General features: G+C 34.7%; 1 protein-coding gene across 7 annotated transcripts in view; it reads right to left on the reverse strand.

Moving 5' to 3' along the window:
* Positions 1-24653, reverse strand: part of LOC6050348 (regulating synaptic membrane exocytosis protein 1) — a 115033-nt gene that overhangs the window by 22495 nt on the left and 67885 nt on the right. For all 7 annotated transcript variants that reach the window (XR_005278607.1, XR_005278603.1, XR_005278602.1 and 4 more), the window contains exons 8-15: positions 21661-22250; positions 9768-9987; positions 9347-9547; positions 8757-9064; positions 8543-8680; positions 8199-8336; positions 5057-5254; positions 3927-4061 (exon numbers count right to left, since the gene is read on the reverse strand). Coding sequence is in view for 1 of the 7 variants with exons in the window: in XM_038263939.1 (XP_038119867.1) it covers positions 3927-4061; positions 5057-5254; positions 8199-8336; positions 8543-8680; positions 8757-9064; positions 9347-9547; positions 9768-9987; positions 21661-22250 (1928 nt within the window). In the remaining 6 variants the exon portion in view is untranslated. The remainder of the gene's footprint in view (positions 1-3926; positions 4062-5056; positions 5255-8198; positions 8337-8542; positions 8681-8756; positions 9065-9346; positions 9548-9767; positions 9988-21660; positions 22251-24653) is intronic.

Below are 24653 nucleotides of genomic sequence, written 5' to 3' on the forward strand. Positions count from 1 at the left end.
AATGCGTTCGGTTTGGCTTAAATTTTAAGCTTAATTTTCATAGCAGAGCAGTTCTCTAGGATTTCGGTCATTCGATTTTTTTTGTATTTTTTAATCCGACTGAAACTTTTTTGGTGGCTTCGGTATGCCCAAAGAAGCCATTTTGCATCATTAGTTTGTCCATATAATTTTCCATACAAATTTGGCAGCTGTCCATACAAAAATGATATGTGAAAATTCAAAAATCTGTATCTTTTGAAGGATTTTTTTGATCGATTTGGTGTCTTCGGCAAAGTTGTAGGTATTGATATGGACTACACTGGAAAAAAATGATACACGGTAAAAAAATTTGGTGATTTTTTTATTTAACTTTTTATCACTAAAACTTGATTTGCAAAAAAACACTATTTTTAATTTTTTTTATTTTTTGATATGTTTTAGAGGACATAAAATGCCAACTTTTCAGAAATTTTCAGGTTGTGCAAAAAATCTTTGAACGAGTTATGAATTTTTTAATCAATACTGATTTTTTCAAAAAATCGAAAATTGGTCGCAAAAATTTTTCAACTTCATTTTCCGATGAAAAATCAAATTTGCAATCGAAAAGTACTTTACTGAAATTTTGATAAAGTGCACCGTTTTCAAGATAAATCCATATTTAGGTGACTTTTTTGAAAATAGTCGCAGTTTTTCATTTTTTTAAATTAGTGCACATGTTTGCACACTTTTGGAAAAAATAATTTTGAAAAGCTGAGAAAATTCTCTATATTTTGCTTCTTCGGACTTTGTTGATACGATCTTTAGTTGCTGAGATATTGCAATGCAAAGGTTTAAAAACAGGAAAATTGATGTTTTTTAAGTCTCACCCAAACAGCCCACCATTTTCAATGTCGATATCTCAGCAACTAATGGTCCGATTTTCAATGTTAATATATGAAACATTTGTAAAATTTTCCGATCTTTTCGAAAACAATATTTTCAAAATTTTCAATTCAAGACTAACATTTTACAAGGGCGTAATATTGAATGTTTGGCCCTTTTGAAATGTTAGTCTTGATTTGAAATTTTGAAAATATTTTTTTCGAAAAGATCGGAAAATTTCACAAATGTTTCATATATTAACATTGAAAATCGGACCATTAGTTGCTGAGATATCGACATTAGAAAATGGTGGGTTGTTTGGGTGAGACTTAAAAACATCAATTTTCCTGTTTTTAAACCTTTGCATTGCAATATCTCAGCAACTAAAGGTCGTATCAACAAAGTCCGAAGAAGCAAAATATAGAGAATTTTCTCAGCTTTTCAAAAATATTTTTCAAAAGTGTGCAAACATGTGCACTAATTTAAAAAAATGAAAAACTGCGACTATTTTCAAAAAGTCACCTAAAAATGGATTTAACTTGAAAACGGTGCACTTTATCAAAATTTTACTAAAGTACTTTTCGATTGCAAATTTGATTTTACATCGAAAATGAAGTTGAAAAATTTTGCGACCAATATTTCGATTTTTGAAAAATCAGTATTGATTAAAAAATCATAACTCGCTCAAAGATTTTTGCACAACCTGAAAATTTCTGAAAAGTTGGCATTTTATGTCCTCTAAAACATATCAAAAATAAAAAATTAAAAATAGTGTTTTTGCAAATCAAGTTTTAGTGATAAAAGTTAAATAAAAAATCACCAAATTTTTTTACCGTGTATCATTTTTTCCAGTGTAGTCCGTATCCATACCTACAACTTTGCCGAAGACACCAAATCGATCAAAAATTCCTTCAAAAGATACAGATTTTGAATTTTCACATATCATTTTTGTATGGACAGCTGCCAAATTTGTATGGAAAATTATATGGACAAACTAATGATGCAAAATGGCTTCTTTGGGCATACCGAAGCCACCAAAAAAGTTTCAGTCGGATTAAAAAATACAAAAATTAAAATTGAAGAAAAAAGACCGATTTCGTAGAGAATTGCTCAGCAGGCTTTTCCCCAGTGAGGAAGGCAAAAATATGTTTGATCTCTACGAAAATAGGGCCTAGAACCTCTTATAGACTAATCATAGATTGAGCTATCACAAGACCTTTCTAATGAGCCATAAACCCTGAAGATCTTTCAGCACTATCACCAAAAACAGATAAACAGAAGCACGATTCTAATTATCCAAATAAAAACCTTTATGAATCTTCACGGTGGGGTAAGGACGGCTGCAACCACAAAGGTGGGTTCAGTTAGATTTTTTTCAATAATGGTCGTTTTTAAATGTTGGTCGCTGTCGATCATGATCATTCACGATCACTCGCGATAGATATCGAAGAGGAGTCGGCGCAACTTTATTCCGATTTCGTGTGAGAGAAACATACATGAGGAGATTTCTTTCAAAACCACCTTTTTTTCATTCTTCGGGTATTAAGTCAAACACCTTTTCTAACATGACTTTTAAAGTACTTTACAAAACATGCGATTAATATCTGATGAGACCAAAACGCTCACAATCAGTTCAGCAGAGCCGAGAAAGTCGAGTGACAACACACGCTCAGATATTTGCTTGAATAAATCTGAGTCTAAATGTATGTGTTAAGGTAAGTCTATTAAGCATAGTGCTATCTACGTGCGCATGTATTGCGTGTACGTACACGATGGATTTTTAGGTTAAAATTTGTGGTCGTCAGCGAAAACAAATGGTAAGCTAGTGTACGTGAGATCGGGCTTAGATAACTCTATAATTAAAAAGTACATTTTTCGAGGGATTTTACAGCATTTAAGCCTTCCTCACTGAGGTAAGGCTATAATCCTGCTCTAAAAATGAACTTTTCACAGAAAGCTCGTAGACCGACCTTCATGTATACCCTATCGAAAACGAAAAAATCGAAAATTGAACAAATGGCTGTGTGTGTGTATGTGACCAAAATTCTCACTGAGTTTTCTTAGCACTGGCTGAACAAATTTTAGTCAAACCAGTTGCATTCGATTTGGTTTAAGATCCCATACGTATCTATTGATTTTTATAATGTTTCGATATGTAGTTCAAAAGTTATGTATAAAAATGTGTTATTGTATTTATCCGCATATTGGATAAGTGACGGGTAATCGATTCAAATATCGTCATGTTATACATCGTTGGTTAGGTAATCGTAAGACCTTTCCATCGAGTCCAAAACATTAAAGATCTGGCAACTCTGTCTCGAGTTATGACCAGTTAAGTGATATTTATGTACTTTTTTGAGCCCGTATCTCACTTAAATGTATTAAAAAAATGTCCGGAAATGTTGTTTAAGTAATCGAAAGAACTTTCCAACGAGTCTAAAACATTGAAGATCTGGCAACCCTGTCTCGAGTTATGACAACTTATGTGATATTTATGTACTTTTTTGAGCCCGTATCTCACTTAAATGTATTAAAACTAAATCCGGCTCCATTATCCAACCCACAGTTGGTTAGGTAATCGAAAGACCTTTCCAACGAGTCCAAAACATTGAAGATCTGGCAACCCTGTCTCGAGTTATGAAAACTTATGTGATATTTATGTACTTTTTTGAGCCCGTATCTCACTTAAATATATTAAAACTATATCCAGATATATCATCCAACCAATGGTTGGTTAAGTAATCAAAAGAACTTTCCAACGAGTCTAAAACATTGAAGATCTGGCAACCCTGTGTCAAGTAACGACAACTTAAGTGATATTTGTGTACTTTTTTTGCGGATTTTAAGAAAAACTAGATGAAATTTGTGTCTAAACCCATCGAATCACCAATAGTATGTTAAAAGTGAGGAAGGCTTAAACCACTTAGGTGGATTAAGTTAGTTTTTCAGTGAGTTAGGACTAAAAGAGTTTTAGATTTATATATTTTTTTTAATGATCGAATCTTTTTTTTTTTTGTAAAAAAAGGATATTCCCTAAGAGTCAAGACTGTAATCAATTAATTTCAAGAAAATGAACAATTTCTTACCTCATTACTCATTTGATTGTGGAAGCCTTGTCCTACACCCGACACGGTTCGGTAATCTTTTGCTACCATACCAGCGACTCGTTTCCGGCCCTGCGGTGACATATCCCGCCGTGACCTCCGCTCCTGTAGATCAACCTGGGAACCAAAAGGAGCAGGAAAAAAGAGAGAGAGAGAGAAAAAACGGTTCCCGTTAGTATTTGGCACGAGTTAGAAAGGACACACACCGTGGCTCGGAATCTGTAGTGTTTCAACAGAGGGTAATAAAAGGGTAATTCTTGTTCATCAAGTTTTTTTAAACTATGTTAGTATGCTGATGCTACCACTACAGTAAAACAAAGTTTCGAAAATCATTGTAAGAAAAATACTTGTGATAAAAAGCGTAGCTGTTTTGAGTATTAGCTGTAAAAAATGTAGGTAAAAACTGCGCATTAACTAGAAAATTTGAAAGACGAAACGTAATAATAGCTTTTTCTCTAGATATGGAACAACCAAAAGCGGCAATTTGCTATATAAAATTGGTACATTCATATGAGCTGCTATCTCGATTTTTTTTTGTTTTTTGTGCAGCATTTTGTAAATCGCATTTGATATAAAAGAAATTATTCAGCAATCCGTTAAAATTAACTCGCAACGAAAAAGAATTCAAACACGATTTAAATCATATGCAGAAGGTATTATTCATCGTTTAAGAGCTCCTTTCTTTGAATACATGTGTGTGTGTGATTTTTAGCTAATACAGTTCGCATCGCGAGGAAAATCTCATTTCGACACGGATATGCTTGTGTATACAGAAGACATTCCTTCTACTAATGGAAAATTGTATTCGCAAACGTCTGTACGGGTTGACCAAACTGAAAAATAAAATCGTGTTAATAAAGTTTACCAAAAAACTTGTTTACACCCATGGATCAAAAACAAAACTTCACAAAATGAACGAATGAAACCAGAATCAAATGTATTTTTATTTAAAAAAAAGTGCAAGAGGATGTGTTGTCTTTACAGTGTACAGATAGTAATTACTCGCTAATCGGATTCATTGCGCCCGATCGCAAACAAAATGATTATGTGACAGTGAAACAGAAGTAAGAGACAAAAAACAAAGGAAGAACAGGATGAATGACCAATTTTACCTCTGGTGGAGGACTTGATGAGCTTCCTAGGGATGATACGCTAGCGCCGTCACGTCCAGTCATCAGACCATCGATATCGCATTCGGAAGTCGTGTCTGAGTCACTCAACCTCGAAGTGGTGCTCGGTGGCGATAAATGATCGGTCGGGGTTAAAATCATATCCAATTCGTTGCCGGGTTCTCTATCGTCTCTACGCAACTACGAATAAATTGAGTGAGAAATGCATGATTGACATTCGTAGTACAAAAAACATGGTGCTAGTATAGTTTAGGACGTTTTGATAATTCTTTTAAATTCAAACAAACAAACAAATCAAACATTTAGGATTACCTGTAATCTACTATAGAAGAACTAGTAGTTATTAACAAAATACATAAGAATAATAATTGCTGTTAGAATATAGCTTGTACAAATGAAAAATCCTTACTTGAACTTATTGAAAGACAAAATATCTGTAGCTTACTGATTAGACAATCAAATTTACCACATTAAAACAAAAGTTATTTGGTAGCATCAAACAAGGGTTTAATTTTTAGTTCAAAAATCAGAAGTCACTGCCGATTAGAGCGCTCAACCACAAGATGCCAGTAATCGTGTCAATACACGATACAATACTTTGAGAATTTCCTAGCCTTCTCCGTCCGTCGACGACAGTCACAAACAAATATGCTCAGAGAGGATCGTCGTTACTAAAATACCAACGTGGTGCTCTTTTGACGCTCATCAAGGGAAATAATCGGAAAGGAACATGGCTCTCCTCTCTCGCACACGAAAGAGCGGTAAAAGAACTCTCAAAAAATCAACATCATAATTATTCGGCAGCAGTCACACATCGAAGAATTACCTGACTTTTTTTGTAGATGGGCAATATGTGTAAACAAAACGAAATAAATAATTTTACAAATTCACAAAAAAAACTTCATCTGATTGATTTTCTTTGAGAAATTCGGGAGCGATTTTCTTTTGCGTGTTTCGTCTCCTCTCTCTTTCGCAAGTAAAGATAGTTTTGCGTTTATTCCATCTCTTGGAATGGTGAAAATTCGGCAGTTTGATCAATGATCAAAACAAAGCCAATCGCAGACGATTTTGAGTCAACCTAGAACGATATAGCGCAGTCGGCGTCTCTGAACCATTCGCTGTACTAACGGATTGAAGTCAGAAGAAGAGCAGAAAAGTGAATTTGCGGTTCCGATTGGTGTGATAGTGACCAGCGGTAGGAATCCAAAAGAGCAGTTTTGCATCGCGTTCGATTTTTGCTCACAAACGAATACTTTTCAAAGTACCGTAAACCGGGGTGACTGATAGAATTTCAATTTGTTTTTAGCATATTTTCCAACTGGTAAGGTTTTTCTGAAGATTGTTATTTTTAAAACATGTACTGGGATAGACTACACAAAGTCCATGCACTATTTCGGAATAAAAGTTTTTTGAATAATGTTTAAAAAAATAGTTACGTTAAAAATTCTTAGTTTTAATTCCGGGGTGACTTTGATAGTCATAGTTTTTCTTGTTAAAATCATATTTAAGATGTTCAAACTTTATTTGTACCCTAAATGTACTATCACTAAAGTAGCTGATATAGTTTTTAAGAAAAAAAACAATGTTTATATTTAGTTAACTAAGTGTATAAGCTTTTGAGCAAAATACATATAAATTTAAGGTAAAATTGTTAAAAAGTCGAAATTTCGCCTAAAATTTGTTAAAAATGGTTTTGTTTATAAAATTATCGATTTATTTTGCATTTTTTACAGAATTTGAAGCACGAATCACAAGTTTTCACATTTTAGATGGAATTTAATTAACTGAAATTGCTTATAAATTTGGAGATTTTTTTTAAATTGTGTTTAAAAACACATATTATTTATTATTTACAAATTTATTTAACCTTCTCCTAGTGGAAAATTGTCCAAAGAATCCGAAAATGCATTCCGTTTTACGATTAAAAATCATGTTCATTGAGAAAATCATGACACTTTGAGAAGTTTAAAATAATGACTTTCATCAACATTTTCTTAACTATAGTTAACTTACTATTTAAACTTGTTATAAATTTATGAAAAGTTCTTCTTGAGATACTTTGAACACTTCTCTACCACGGTCAGTATGTTTCTAAACCATTCCTTACGTATTTTAATTGTACTCTTTATTTTGCGGAAAATCGCAAACCTATCAAAGTCACCCCGGCTATCAAAGTCACCCCGTTTTACGGTAACTAATCCACAAAAGTTCTGCAGATAGTTTTGATACATTTTACATGCATATAACCCCTTAAATAAACAAGTATAAGGAACAAAAATACACTATTATATTTTGACAGCTTTAAATTTTAACTGCCTACGCTGTTAAATTGTTTATTCATTTTTGAACAGAAAAAAGTACATTTCAAACAATCGATATTTTATCCTTCAACATTCAACAATGTTCTTAGAAAAATCTCAATTTAAAAAAAAACCTAATGAATAAAGAATAAATAGATTTGTCCTACAGGCAGGAAACTTTTTTTATTACCAAAAAATCTGATATCTTGATGTTAATCTATTATTGTTTCTAGCACTAGCGTCTAAAAAAATGTAAAAAAAAAAACAACAGACCACATCGGTATGAGTACATAAAATACCACTCGCCATGCTCCACTTGGAAAATCTCCAAAAAAATAAGACGAATATCAAATATTCATTTAGCTCCACTAATCAATAGTATAAAAATAAAAATCAATAGTGCATGGGCGAGCTATTATCGTAACAATCTTGAGTCGATTATTTGAGTTTCAAGCAGAACTCAGTAGGAAACCTAGACTTGTAATGAAAATGATTGAAAACTGAACTAAATTTGATTCAAAATATTGGAAAACCCTATGTAAATCGCTACCAAAAACATTTATTTTAAGTTGATACCTAATATGCAGATGGCAATGCTTAACAGGGTTGATAGTAATTAAAAGTAATAACTGGCTAAAGATCGAATCTCTTAAAATAACAAAAATAATAATATTAAAGTGAAACTTCACTACTGAAACCATCAACAAAACAGAACCGAAGACTATCGAGAGAGCGTAGTTGAGTAGAGATGAGGGGAGACAGGACAACACAACACAGAGCGACACACAGACAGAGTTCAACACGGTTGTCAACCAGTTACGTACTGTGTCTCGCAAGGACTCTTGATGCGGTTGCAGGGTGTACCATTCCGGTTCATCGTCCAGGGGGTGTATGGCCAGATCAATGATCACTTCACCGAGAAAATCGTTGGCACCGTAGCGCACATAGTCCCACAGCGTGATCTGGAATTTCGAGGGGAGTCGATAAGGTATAGCTGCTTCATTGGGATGAGTCATTTAACCGAATGTGTCAATTCGTCGACGTAGCAATTTACCGGGCTGTGGAGTCGGAGTCGGAGTCGCTGAACGAAACAAAACCGACTCTACAGCCCTGGCCAGTTTGAAATGATGAAATGACCCATTCGACGCAGGACTGGGAAAACACTTGCTTCGAACAGCCGATTGTGTAGATCTGCCCGCCGGAAGCCTTCGTAAACGAACGTTTGGCCCCAGCGCGGGTCGTTAGTCAGTGCCAAGGTTTTGGTTCGCCGTTTGGACTTTTCGCTTCGATCGGGAAGCAAACAAACCTGCAAAAAGGGGAAAAATGTTACTCGGTGATGGTGTTGCGCTCTCTACTGGGAAACCGTCTCCAGCGGGTCATACTTTGGCGTACGGATTCCGTGCGGCGCCGTTGAGCCGCGACACCAGATCGGTGGCGCCCACTATGGTCACGATCAGCTGCAGCGAGCTGGGATCGAAGCCGAGCTTAATTTGTACCCTGCCACCAACGCTGTTCTCCTGGTGTTGGTGGTGGTGGTGGTGCTGTTGTTGCTGCTGCTGGGCAGCAGTCGCAGCCGGAGTCAGTCTATTTGGGTATCGGAGGTTCGCGGAATAGTTCCGGACGCTGTGCAAGTCCGGCGATCCCGGAGACGTCACCAGGACGCTTGGCTTGTCTCGCCGATCGTAGCTCTCTGTGGAATCACAAGCGAACGTGGTTAGGGGTTGGGGGAATTAGAGCACACATTGACACTGCCAACGGTAGACCATGAACAGTTACGCACAAAAAGTCAACTAAAAAGGTACAGGACAATAATATTCTTAGATCCCTAATTTTTTTTTTTTTTTTTTTTTTGGTGGATTTGATTTGATACATTAGCACGATTAATATGGACGCCAAAGGGTTTTCTGATTTTGCCAGGTTCGTTTGCTACGGAAAAATGCCTTCTACTGACGGAAAAGCAGTTTGCTAGTACCTCCACTTTGATGCGCTGGGAGTCGAGTTGGGGAATGAGACTTTCGCCAGGATGCTTGTGTATTTTTACGATTGATCAAGATCGCACGTGTCAATAGCAACTCTACCAATGGTTCCAGCGCACTATCAGTGATAATATCGTGTACGTCTTGTGCGGATTTGCCACGCAATGAGTGACCGTTCCATTCAACCACTTCGTCACCTGAAAACGTGTTCGAATTGGAACGAAATGGGAAGCTGCAATGAATGATCTGGCGGTGTAGAATGACCCCTCAGGCACGTGGCACGTGCCTTAAATCCCAACCCAAAAAAAGAGGCCCAACACTCCCGAAAAACCGCTAAGGTAAGGTGCCATAAGCCTACGCACACACTCACGCACGTTAGAACCCCGCTCCCCGGAGTTCCCAAAACCGGATAATTACCTGGCCGGATGTGTCCCTCCTGGTCGGCAATCAACCCACGCTGCACCTGTTCCACGATCGCCGCCGCTGTCGTCGACGCAGCTGCCTTATCGTCACTGGGTAGCACTTGGCCACCGCGTACCTTGAGTCCTAAAACGTCTTCGCCGTCAACAGTTCGCTGCAGTACCATATGACCGATCATACGACTGCCATCGGTCGACACTTGCCAACTGACCGGGTTCTGTATTTGTATAGGATGGGCGGGGAGTTTCAAATTGGAGACGGGTTGGTTCAGTCAATTATTCTTCCAGAAGTGGGTAACTCGTGAAGGTGTGGGTACTCTTACTGAAGGAAATTTACTTTACGACCGTTAAACAGATCAACCAGAAACAATTTCGTTCAGTAACATAGGAAAATACCTTGGTTTTGACCAATCAGACTGTATGGTGTTCTTAAATAACATAAAAAAATAACAACAGGTTTTTGCAATACATTTCTCCATGGATTCATAAATCGACTCATTTCTGCTTTTATGTTATAACCTTCCATACAATATTTTTTTTTCAATTCAATTCATTTTATTTACCGAAATAACAATTTTACAACTTGCGTGAATGGCTGGTTCATAGAGATTTGGTATTCCTTGCAACTATTTCCTTTTCACTAACCGGACCGGACTGTTAACCGCTTGGTAACAGAAGATTCTTCAAATGCAATTAAACAAAAACTAGGGAAAATTTGGCCAAAAAACCTAGTTCCATACAATATGCTTTTAGAGAAAACAAATATTTAAAAATGTAAAAAAGTGACTCGAAACTCAGCACTCGCCAGTGGAAATCTATCTTATTTTCCTATGATAACACTATATTTACAATCTTTTGAAATCAGATTATTTAAAATGAAATAAATCAAAAATTGAAACAATTATTGACATCTATTTGGTGTAATTTCCAGAGTTGTACGTAATTGTTTACAAAAGCTTATTCATACCACAACTCATTGATTGATGTTATCATCACAAAACCGATTTTATAATCTATCTATTGCATAGAATAGGGATGTCCCTGTTGATAGTGCCTGAATGCAGGCTAAAAAATGATCGAAAAAAACTTTGAAAGATATTTATTGTCCCAATATTACCTAAATAGGTCGAAGGTCAGAGAAAAAACCAAAAACATTTCTAGCAACCGGCTTTGAGATGATTTAAATTACGAATGTAAATGTACACACAAAATGCCTTATATAAGATAATATGTTTGCAAAAAGTTTCATTGATATCGAAAAAAAACAAGTAAACAGTACCTTGCAAAATGCCTGTTTTGGGATGGAACTCCTCTTTCTTAAATCACATTTTAAAACTCAATAACAAATTTAATAAGATCAATATCAAAAATTGCTATCCACTGGTCTATGAATGATGACACACATTTATAGAAAATATCAAAAGTGTGTTAGAATTATCAATCTGAAATTAATGTTCATTATTTGCTGTGTCATAGACGATGGCGGCAAAGCAACTAGTTTGATTCACAATGTTACGAAATTGATATATCTTTAACAGAACTTTTCTAAAGCAATGTTTGAATTCAAAACTCTGAATATTATTCTATATGAAAAACTTATTTTTACTGACATTACAAATGGGATCAATTGTCATCAGGAACTCAGATTGAATTAAATGCCATCTAAAGCAATTTAACGAAATATTCGAGAAATGTATCACCATTTTCACAAAAAAACTAACTTGATTCACCTGTGTGGTTGGTACTTTCCTCACATCTTATCAAAAATGGTCAGGAAATAATTGACATCTTGCATCAAACATGGTTTTTGGAACGGAACCAACTGAAAACAAAATATCCGGCTCACTTAGGTGGTCATAACTTCATACAGGGTTGCCAGATCTTCAAAATTTTGGACTCGTTTGGAAGGTATTTCAATAAGCTATTCAAAAATAAGTCGGATGATTGATCCGGAAATAGTTTTCAAACAGATAAGTAAGATTCGGCTTTGAAAAAGTTCCAAAATATCACTTAAGTGATCATAATTTGAGGTAGGGTTGCCAGATCTTCAAATTCTAGTTTTGTTGGAATGATCTTACAATTACCTATCCAACGATGTATAACGTTACCTAATTTGCTACGATTTTTGGACACTTATCTAACATCCGAGTATGCGCGAAATCACATTGCTATGTATTAAACTTAAGGGGTTACATACATGTAAATCGTCAAAAAAGTCAAAGGTTGGTGTGAGCTCACACCTAATAAAAAAATCTGTTTTCAGGGCATTAAATAATACATTTTCATCTATTATCAAAACAAATTTAAAGACATTTGATTGTATCATTTCCGAGATATAGCTATTTGAAGATAGCAGTTTCAAAAAACGGCTGCCACGATATCTCAACACTGCCTTGACCAAATCGTCTCAAAATTTTGGTGAAGACTAGTTAAAACGGTCCTGTGTGCATGACGAAGGCCGATTTTCAAAAAACGTTTTTAAATAAAAATAAAATATTTTTGTGTTTTTCATAAAAAAAATTAGTCAGTTTTTGATTTTTGTATTTTTTTTTAAAAAGCAAAATTTTAAAATCAGGCTTCGTCATGCACACGGGATATGTCTTGAGAGTCTTCACCCTGAATTTCAGCCAATTTGGTCCATTCCATCTCGAAATATCGTGGCACCCGTTAATTAACTCGGTGTTTCGAGAAAAACGCTCAGAAAGTTTGACAGTCCGCTTTGCGCACGGCAAAATGTTGAGCTTAAATTCGTCTCTAACTCAGTTTTATCATGTAATATCTGCATGAAACATTCAGGACTGATTAAAAATCATCTTTTTAGTGGTTTTAATAAATTTTCTGTAATATGAAATTTTGTGATTTTCTACATGTATGTAACCCCTTAACATTTAAACGGGTTATCAAAATTTCAAATATGCGACTCGAATGCTACTTATTTGACCAAAATCAGTTCAGCCAAGGCTGAGAAAACTGAGTGAAATTGTTGGTAACACACATACACACAGACGGACAGACTCTGAATCGATAGATATGCATGAAGATCAGTGAGGAAGGCGAAACTTTTTGCCTTCCTCACCTCAATGAGGAAAGGCTATAAAATCACTCGAAAAATGAACTTCTTTATTTGACCTGGTAGACCCACCTTCGCGTATACCTATCGACTCAGAATCAAATTTTGAACAAATGTCTGTGTGTGTGTCTGTGTATTTCTGTAAGTCCGTGCATCGAAAAATATGCACACGATTATCTCCGGACTGGCTGAACCGATTTGGACCGTTTTGGTCTCATTTGATCCGTCTCGGGGTCCCACAAGACCCTAGTTGATATTATGAAGTTTAGAAAAGTACTTCAAAAGTTATGCTAAAAAAAAGATGTGGCTGTAGTTTGAAATATTGTAAAAAAGGGTGGTTTTTGTAAGAAACCCATCATGCTATATATTTTTAGAAAGGTATTTGGTATTTTCAACACGTTCAAAAAAATGAAGATCTGAAAACCCTATCAAAATTTATGAGCACTTAAGTGTTATTTATACACTTTTTTGAGGCCGGATCTCAAATATTTTGATGAAAAAGTTGTCCGGATCTGTCATGCGACCCATCGTTGGATAGGTAATCAAAAGACCTTTCCAACAAGCCCAAAAGATTGAAGATCTGACAACCCTATCAATAGCTATAAAACTTAAGTTTTTTTAATAAACTTTTTTTGAGGCCGGATCTCAGATATTTTGATAAAAATATGCGAGGAAACTTGTGATAGAGACAGCTCATGTTTATATTAATTTATGTTCAAAAATGTACCTAAATAAACATTATTTTTAAAAAAAATGTTTTGATTTGAATTTTGTTAAAAAAAAATATTAAAAGAACACAGCTTTTCATTAAATGAGGAAACAAAAAACTTATAATTTTATAAGTTTTTGTACAGCAAACTCAGTTGACTGAGTAAGTTTGTGCTAACTTCAAAATACCTAAATAACAATCCGACCCAACGTTCTACTGTGATGCAGACAACAAACCAATTCGTCATCCGTGGTGAAATGTTTTGCGAGAACCCTTCTTTAAAACAACAGAAAATTCCGTATAGCTCCTTCGGTTTCTTGGTGTGTGTGCACTATACTATGTAAGAAATGGAGAAACCCTCAAGAAGATTCTCTATCCAATTTGTAAACGGTGGGAAACGTGTGAGAAATAATACGATGAGAAGTTGAAATAATAAGTGGATAGACATGTGACTAAAGTGCATCATAAATATACTCGCGACGAAGACGACGACGACGACGACACACACGCACACAGACTGAATGAGAGGGTGAGGGTGAGGGTGGAAGTAAAACAAGTGAAGCATTCAGTTGTTCTGACACATGGACACATGAAAAAAGAAAGACAAAAAGGATCAAAAAAGAGGTGGAAACGTGGAAGGTGGAAAAGTAAAAGGAAAGAAAACAGGTTGATGTATTTACAGCTGAGTGATTGAAAATCGATTCGCTCGAAACAAACTTAATCACGGTGGGGAAATTCAAGAACCCTCCACAAAGGGGGTGGGGGGGAGGAACGAAAAAGGAGGAAAGAAAATCTCGTGAAGAGAAGAGCGCGCGACAGACTCTCGCCAGCACGACAACACACATATTCATCAGAGGATAAGGAGAAGAAGCAATGAATATCGAGCGAATACCTCTCGAGTACATCGTGGAGCAGGAGAGTTGGACAAGGGTTTGCCCCCCTGTCCGACCTCCAGCAACGGCACAGAGCATGTGTGCCACATGGTTGGTTAGTTGTTTTTTTTAAGATACCGCAAATCCTATTAAAACGAAAGAGTCCTACAAATTCCAGCGGAAAAGTGAGGCATTGAAAAGACTGTGAAGCGACACACGGTTATGAAGATAAGCATGCCACTAATTATTACATGCAAAGAAAAAGCTAGCGATGGCTTCTAACTTATGTTTGAAGATTCAGCGTAAAGAGCTTCTAATTGAAACCTTAATTTATAATGGTTTTAAAGCAGGGGTGACCAAAGTATGGCCCGCGGGCCAAACGTGGCCCGCGAGGTGATTTTTTGTGGCCCGAGGACCCATTTTGAGTAATCATGTAAAATGGCCCGTGGATCACTTGTTAAATGATTTTATACTTTTCAAAATTAAGATTTAATTTAAACTTTTTCATGCTAATCTTCTTCATTTTTTGTTGATAAAAAAAATTAAACTTTTTATTCAATGTGTTGGTCCCTATTTTAGGACACAGTTTCACAAGTTTCAATGTGAGTGAACCTAGTAAATATTCAACAAATATTTTTGGAAATCAGGCTTTCAGGATTAAGGCTGACTAAATGTTGAAATCGGAAGAATAAGGCTGCTGCAAATATTTTATAACGCTTTTTTCGACTATCCTCCCCTCCCCTCATTATTAAAAATTTGCTAGAAAACCCAAGGGTAAATATATTTTTTCAAAATATCCATCAAAATATGAGTGCAATCAGCTGAAATCAATTGAAAATGCATTCCTCTGCGTTTAGAATCTTTCTGAGCATGTTCTGGTTTATGAAAAAAATGAATTTTAGTGAATTTTCGATGAATTAATGTTTTTTGCTAAAATGTTTTTTTGCCGAATCTTATATTTTTTGAAAAATAAAAAAACTTCAATTCAACTTTACGGGCGCCTCAAACATTTTTTAACATTTTTTTCGTTGAAATGTTGAAAGTCTAGCTCTCAACAATTTTTTATTAGTCACACATAGGCCGTTGCAAATATTTTTTGAAGTTTATGTCCCTCGGCTCTGACCAAAGTCGAGGGGAGGGCAAAAAAAAATAATTGAAATTACATGCCAAGGTTTCAACATTTGGATGAAGAAAGTGTTTTAAAATGCATTTTACACTCGTCCAGTTGTCCAGTTTCCAATCATTAGTTTTCAAAATATCTATGTATTGACGGATTTTTTTTTTCGCGAAAAAAAAAAACTTTTTGTGAGACTGTACATTAGTATTTTATGAAATTTTAAAATGTTTTCAAAGGATAATCTCCATGCTAAATATGATTATAAACGCAGGAAAATACATTTTTACTGGTTATCAGTTGATTAAACATTAATTTTCATTAAAGTTTTGTAGTTTTTCGAAAACATTTTTCTGCCCCCTGATTTTTCAGGCTGACTTTGATAAATATTTGCAACGGCCTTAATTTAAAGATAAATTAACGCCGTTACATAAGTTACGCAGATTACTTGCCAACATTTTCTAAATAAAAAAAAATGAAATAATTAATGAGAACAGAAGTACATTCTGCTAAAAACATTTTTTTCAAATACCTTAAACAATAAAATCAACAATACGTATAGAAAACTGTCATCTTGTGTTTTCTATTAACGAACTAACGAAAAGTTGAAAATACCACAAATTAAAAAAAAACTTCAGCTGAAGGATGTATTTCCTAGTCTTATGAATTAAAATAACGTAATATATTTTTTATAAATATCTTATTTGGCCCGCAAGCTCATTTGAGCTTGAAATTTGGCCCGGCCTCCAATAACTTTGAGCACCCCTGTTTTAAAGTTTGCATAAAAAGTTACGTATGATTTTCGGATCTAAATGCTACACATCCTAATTTATAACATGTATGTATATTAGTTCATAAGTCGTCTGTCAACTAACGTCACATGAAATCGCAAAATTCCCCAGCTTTGCATTCAGCAATTCCCCATGAAAACAACACGTAGAAAACTCCAATTTTATTTTCAAAAAACCATACCTCGAAATAAGGGTGGTTCAAATCCGGGCTTTCTCGGTGCTACCTCCTGAAATCATAGATTAATCTATCACTAGGCTAAATCCCAAATTTGGGCTCATTCTGACCACTGGAACCCCTTCTTCAACTCGATTGAAGATTGTATATGGAGAAAAGCAACTCTGGAGTTTTTTTTGAAGAGGTCCAATAAACCAAATTTCCAGTTTTTGCTTTTTGGGTGTTTTTGAAACCGCCTTGAGTCAGGGGTATTAAAAAACACCCAAAAAGCAAAACTGAAAATTTGGTTTATTGGATCTTTTCAAAAAAAAACTCCAGAACTGTTTCGGTTTTTTACCTGTATAGGGCGCAATAGCCGTCCAATCTTCATCAATTCTCTAATGTAGGACCTTCACTAAATTTTGAACAACTTTCGCGAAGACACTATATTTTAAGGTTTTTTTTTGCTAAAAAGTCGAATTTAAGGTGGTAGCCCCAAGAAAGCCCGGATTTGGACCACCCTACTCGTAATCCTATAAATTACCGAAACTTCACCATTTTGAGATATACTATGTAGAATTGTCAGTGGAATCCGATAAACATATTTTCGGACATAGGCTAATTGGTCCCGAGACCTCCAAAACCGCATTTCAAATTTTCATACGGCCTTTCCAAATTCTACACAGAAAAAAAAAGTTGAATTTTGGAATGTTGAAAATTTGGTAGGTTGATTATTACCTCTTTATTTGTGTAATATTACATAAAAAATGTGTAAAAATGTGAACCTGATGAATATTCATCAAAAACTGATGAATATTCATCATTTTCTGGGGTAAAATTTATCATTCATTTTGCCACAAAATCTGTCACCATTTCCTGATGAATATTACCATCATTTTTTTCTGTGTAGTCTAGATTTAAACTCCACATTATTTTTCTCTAAAAGTCAATTACCTTTCATATGCGTCCAAAAGGGGCAAAATTCCGTTAAAATGCCACGGAGTAATGATTTTTTTAAATGTGGTTTTTCAAAAAAAAAAATATCGAAAATTACCATTTTTACGGAGCTGTATTGTTAAACCAATTTCGAATTTTCTTGAAATAATTCGAATTGTCAAAAAATCACCATGGCATCTACCACTTTGATCAAACAAAAAAGCTGAATTATTTCATGAAAATCTATCGCGGTTAACCCAAATCACATTGACAATAACGGGTCGAATTATTTTGGACAAGGAATTTTGGGCCTGATCGGACAACTTTTTTTTAAATCATCCTCTTTTTGTGGAGATTTTCTGTACCGTAAAACGAGGTGACATTGCTGGCCGGGGTGACTTTGATAGGTTTGAGATTTTTCCGCAAAATGAAGAGTACAAATTAAATACGTACGTAATAGTATCCACAGTAAAACATTGTGTAAATTTGGAAGGTGTAATTTTTGAAGGGTGAATATTATCTCTTTCATGATGTAATTTTACCTCAATTTAGACTGAAAATGCGACATTACACGAGAATAGTGGTTAAATTACACATTTTCAGAGGTAAAATTACACCCTTCTCAGATGTAATATTACCATGATTTTTTTCTGTGTAGAATCATACTAACCGCGATATAGAAAGTACCAAAGTACCTCAAGAAAAACATTTAATAACATTTTTTAAAGATTATAAAGTTAGTTAGAAAATGTTTATGAATAAAAATATTCAAATCTTCTCAAAGTGTGATGGTTGTCTCAACGAACATGATTTTGAATCGGAATCGAATTATTTGGACAATTTTCCACAAGAATAAAATAAAACAAGTTTGTAAACAATAAATAGTATGTTTTTGGAACATACATTAAAAGAATCTCCAAGGGCTTTTGTTAATTTGATTTGGTTAACTGCGGTGGATTTTCTTGAAATAATTCGAACTGAGCAATTCTCTACCAAAACCGGAAATGGATTTTATTTGTATTTTTTGATTTGGCTCAAACTTTGTGGGGGCCTTCCCTATGACCAAAGAAGCCATTTTGCATCATTAGTTTGTCCATATAAATTTCCATACAAATTTGGCAGCTGTTCATACAAAATGGTACGTATATATTCGAAAATCTGTAACTTTTGAAGGAATTTTTTGATCAATTTGGTGTCTTCGGCAAAGTTGTAGGTATTGTTAAGGACTATTTAGAAAAAAATAGGTACACGGAAAAAAAAATTTCCAGATTTTTTTATTAACTTTTTTTTCACAAATACTCAAATTCCCAAAATACGTATTTTTTGATTTTCGAGATTTTTTGATATGTTTTAGGGTACAAAAATCCGCAACTTTTGAGCTATAGAGAAACATGGTCAAAAAATCTGCCGCCGAGTTATGATTTTTTGAAAAACTGGTGATTTTGGAAAAATCGAAATTTCATACATAAAATTTTTGACCTCACTTTTTATGCAAAATTGAATTTGCAATTGAAAATTACTTTACAGATTTTTCGATAAAGGGCCCCGTTTTCAAGATATAGCCACCGAAAGTTTGATTTCAGCGAAATATTTGCAGTTTTTCAATTTTTAAAAATAGTGACCATGAGTGACCATTTCTAAAAATATATTTTTTGAAAAGTTCAGAAAATTTGCTATAAAATTGTCTAAGAGACATTGAAGATTGGACCTCTGGTTGCTGAGATACAGCGGCTTAAAGAAAAAGAAACACGAAAATTGAAGTTTTCTAAGTCTCACCCAAACAGCCCACCATTTTCTAATGACGATATCTCAGCAATTAATCGTCCGATTTTCAATGTTAATACATGAAACATTCGTGAAATTTTCCGATCTTTTCGAAAAAAATATTTTGAAAAAAATTAAATCAATACTAGCATTTTTAATGGACATAATATTCAATGTTTGGCCCTTTTAAAATGTTAGTCTGAACACGAATGTTTCATGTATTAACATTGAAAATCGGACCATTAATTGCTGAGATATCGTCATTAGAAAATGGTGGGCTGTTTGGGTGAGACTTAGAAAACTTCAGTTTTCGTGTTTCTTTTTCTTTAAGCCGCTGTATCTCAGCAACCAGAGGTCCAATCTTCAATGTCTCTTAGACAATTTTATAGCAAATTTTCTGAACTTTTCAAAAAAAATATTTTTAGAAATGGTCACTCATGGTCACTATTTTTAAAAATTGAAAAACTGCAAATATTTCACTGAAATCAAACTTTCGGTGGCTATATCTTGAAAACGGAGCCCTTTATCGAAAAATCTGTAAAGTAATTTTCGATTGCAAATTCAATTTTGCATAAAAAAATGAGGTCAAAAAATTTTATGTATGAAATTTCGATTTTTTCCAAAAATCACCAGTTTTTCAAAAAATCATAACTCGGCGGCAGATTTTTTGACCATGTTTCTCTATAGCTCAAAAGTTGCGGATTTTTGTCCCCTAAAACATATCAAAAAATTTCGAAAATCAAAAAATACGTATTTTGGGAATTTGAGTTTTTGTGAAAAAAAAGTTAATAAAAAAATCGGGAAAATGTTTTTTCCGTGTACCTATTTTTTTCTAAATATTCCTTAACAATACCTACAACTTTGCCGAAGACACCAAATTGATCAAAAAATTCCTTCAAAAGTTACAGATTTTCGAATATATACGTACCATTTTTGTATGAACAGCTGCCAAATTTGTATGGAAATTTATATGGACAAACTAATGATGCAAAATGGCTTCTTTGGTCATAGGGAAGGCCCCCACAAAGTTTGAGCCAAATCAAAAAATACAAAAAATAAAAATGGTCGAAATCGGCCGGTTTTGTAGAGAATTGCTCAACTGTCAAAAATCCATCAAAGCATCTACCACATTGATCGCACAAAAATCTGTGGTAGAAAAGTATCCACCGGTAGATGCTTTGGTGGATTTGATAGTTCGAATTATTTCAAGAAAATCCACCGCGGTTAACCAAATAAAATAAACAAAAGCCCTCCAGTTTTACAGGCATTTACAGTTTTACAAATTTCATATAAATTGTAAAAACATTTAATTTTTGCTTCGAATACACTTTTAAATAAAATATTGTTCAAAAATGTTTTAAACAAAACTAATTTAAACGAATTTCAGTAAAAAAATCTGACATTTCAACTATTTCACCTGAAATTTTTTATTTTGTTAACAAGTTAACTTCAGTTATAATTAGATTTTGCTTTAACAATGATTGTTAATCATTTTTTTGTCGACGTTTTCGATATTTTCTGTTTTTTTTTTCAAAATTGTATATCTTTTGAATCAAATTTTTCCGCATTACTGTGGTTAAAAATATGAATTTTATTTTAAACATAGCAAAAAAAATCTAAAATTAAAAAATACCTCTTTTGAGAATTTAACTTTTAGTTATAATAAATCAGAATTTCATACATTACCATACCCATTTTGTATGACCAGCCCCAAACATTGTATGGAGACTTGTATGGAAAACGAATGATGCAAAATCAACATATTTTGAAGCTATTTTGAATTATATAAATCTAATCCACAAAAAAAATTAATTTGACTTAAATTTGTAACCAACTAGGCTAATATTTGGGTTTTAGGTTTAGTATGTCACTGAGGTATTGGACGGCAAAATGATTGATTTTGAACCATGTGATTAAACAATAGTTGTTTGTTATATTGCGGTGACCCCATCATCCCGAAAATATACGATCAACGAGTTTATCACGGAGACCTGTCAAGTGGTGATATTGATTGATGTATTACTTTTTTTTCATTACTTAGAAATAACCATAAACTAGCATCACGAGTGCTTGTTGTTTAGAAGAATAATATAACCACGAGCTTATTTTTTTATATTAATCACGCTTTTTCGAAAAATCCATTGGGAATATAGTAAAGTGAGATACAATTAGAATGAATCTCTCGAAGCCATCACTCTTACTAAGGTGCGTAAAAAGTTACGGAAGCACATGCAAAAGCAACACCATTCATGCAAATGAGAGTTTTAAAACAAAGAAAGCTAGAGTTTGGAAAATTTAACCAAAGAGTTAGATAAAAGTAAGTAGAACCAGTGTAAATCAGTGTGTAATAAAGCTTGTTGAAAAGAGATTCGTTTGTGTGTGTGTGTTGGCGTGTAGGTGTATGTGTGTGTAATTTCTTTATGTGTCGGTAAATGGTTTCAATAATGAGAGGGGTTATTTGTTTACTGTTCTAAAGGGTACCTTGGGGCCATCGCCGCGGTTCGAATCTTCGCTACTCGTGAATGTGCTGCTGGTATCGATACCAGAATCCTTGGTGGCCGAGTCCTGGCTGCCCTGCCGTTCCGACTCCCACCGGCCCCAGTCGTCGGCGGACTCCTGCCCATCGAATCTCACCGTTTTCTTTCTTCGCTCGGTGAATCGTCGGCTGTCGGTTGGCTCGTCCCAGTACGGATCCGGCTGCTCATTGCCGCCGACCACGGCAGGACTCGAGCTGTACCGGCTGTTCTGTTGTTGCTGTTGCTGATACTGATATTGGCTATTATGAACTTGATGGGACTGCGGCACTGACTGGTGACTATGCTGATGATGGCTACTACTGTGGTGGTGATGATTATTGTTATCGTACGCCGAAGAAGTAATGGTGCTATCGGCAACCACTACCTGGGGTAGTGGCTGCTGGCTATGGAAATGAGACTGTTGACTTTGGTACCGGTTGTGGTTCGTCCTATTATAGCTATTTCTTTGTTGTACATCCAGCTTTCTTGCACGGTAATCGGTTAGGCTTGGATTCAGTCGAGAGTGATTATCAAAATACTGTTTTTGGTGCCCGGCTGTAAAAAGGGTCGAAAGCGAACAACGCTCAACATTTTTGGATTGGTAATGTATTAGGGGGTTTATATCGAGTCAAAATCATAAACAACATCAGAAACTCATAGCAAACTACTGTAAATCTTTCTATAAGGAAGATCTAAAACTGCACTGAACCAAAAATAAACCAACTGAATCGAAATCAAATGAAACCAAAATAAACATGTTCTTCAAAATCCCTAATTTGACCTGCAAAAGATTGTTCTAAGCAAAAATATGAGTCAGAAACTGATTCTTCTTAACACGTTGCTTTCAATCTTAATGTAGTCGTCTAAGTAACATCACAGTGATTACTTCTAAAGATTGCTTTTTTTTTAAATCAGTGCGAGTCATGTTGATGGTACACAGTTACAAAAGCAACCTAATCCAAAGGATTTTTTTATTTAGTCGGTACCAAAAATACGACAAAAAATATTCCAACTTCCTTGTCTATAAACGCATAAATGTCTACTAAATTTTTGACAGCCAAATTCTCTCAATCAGCTTAAACATTTCATGAATCAGAATAGAATACATAATCTAATACACCGAGAAAAATCAGGCGTTCATGGTACTCGGCACCACGAACAAGTTGTTCAGTTGGAACACTTGTTCACGATTTTTGTGCTTGTATTGACGCAAATACTTTGTAAATCGTGTCATAATGACTATTTTTTAATTCCATCTTTGTCCCTAGGACAGGTGCCAGATGGAAAATCCACATTGAAAGTCTACACAAAGCGACATTTTTTTGGTTGTTTCAAAATTGTTTCGATAATGAGCAATTCCAGCTCAAATCAGGAATTTTTCTGGTTCATGTTATCCTAGGCCTATATCAGCCATTTTTGTATATATGGAGCCAATTGTGCTCGAAAATGACATTTGAGATTGGCGTAAGTTATTCAAATATTTTTGTATTTTGTAATTTAAAAATTACTGTAACTCAAAGCCGTTGCGTCGTATCAAAAACTGGTGTAAGACAAACTTGTAGGAAATTGGACGGGCTTTCTGAAAAAAATAAACTGAAAGAAAAATACACGCCACCTCCATGAGATTTTTCAATTTTTAAATTTAAAGGTAAAATTTGAAGGTAATGTCACGATTTTTTGAGGGCCTCGTGGCACGGCGGCTTCGGCTGCCGATCCCTAGGTTGCTATGGGGCGCGGGTTCGATTCCCGCCTTATCCTCCTGGCCTTCTATCGGATGGGGAATTCAAACATCGGTCCAATTGCGTAAAAGAGATTTCGGGTGACTCACCACACATAACCTTCGGACGCCTAGAAATGAGCAGAAACTTGCAACAGAGCCCACAAAAGACCCGGGGGTCGTTAAAGTGGATTGCTTTGCTTTTTTTTTGTCACGATTTTTTTCGTTAAAATTTTTGAGAAAATGGCCTAAAATGTAACAATGTTGAAAAATAGGTTTTTAATGGTTTATTGCAATTTCTAAATGACAGACTTAATTTTTAAGTCTCGAAAATATTTTTACCGAAAAGCTCGTCCAATTTCCTATAAGTTTGCCTTTAACAGCATTTTAATTGGATGTATGAGCTTACAGATATGACCTTAAATACATTGCTCATAACTGAGAATCGATTTTTTTTTTCAGTACTGTAGAAACCTGAATAGTAAATAAGCTTACGTAAATATTAAAACGAGTCAAATTCAAGGCTGTTCAAGGCAAACTTATGGGAAATTGGACGAGCTTTCTGGTAAAAATATTTACGAGACTGAAAAATCAAGTCTGTCATTTAGAAATGGCCAAAAACCACTAAAAAACATATTATTTTCAAAAAAAATGTTTTTAAAACCGCTGTATCTTTACAAGGATTGGACATAGGACAATGGCCAATATGAAGATTTTTATGTAAAATTGTCAGGGGAATTGATTCCCACTACCTATCGGTTTTTCAAAATTTTGACGGTTATACCACTTTTTAAAAAAGCAGTTTTAGTAATTTTTTTTTTTATATTTTTTTGGGAGAGACATCCTGCATTTTTCGTGAGTCTTTTGGTAACATTTTATGCTATTTCCTCAAAAATTTTGAACGAAAAATAATCGTGACATCACCTTCAAATGTTACTTTTAAACTTAAAAATTCAAAAATCTCATGGAAGTGGCGTGTATTTTTATTTCAGAGAATTTTTTCAGAAAACCCGTCCAATTTCCCACAAGTTTGTCATAGACCAGTTTTTGATACGATGCAACGGCTTTGAGTTACAGTAATTTTTAAATTACAAAATACAAAAATATTTGAATAACTTACGCCTTTCTCAAATGTCATATTCGAGCACAATTGGCTCCATATACATAAAAAAGGCTTATATAGTCCTAGGATAACATGTCTAAACAGTTTCATTGAAATCGGAGAGGGTCGGGTACAAAAG

Source organism: Culex quinquefasciatus, chromosome 3 (assembly GCF_015732765.1).
Source record: "Culex quinquefasciatus strain JHB chromosome 3, VPISU_Cqui_1.0_pri_paternal, whole genome shotgun sequence".
Classification (NCBI taxonomy): Eukaryota; Metazoa; Arthropoda; class Insecta; order Diptera; family Culicidae; genus Culex; species Culex quinquefasciatus.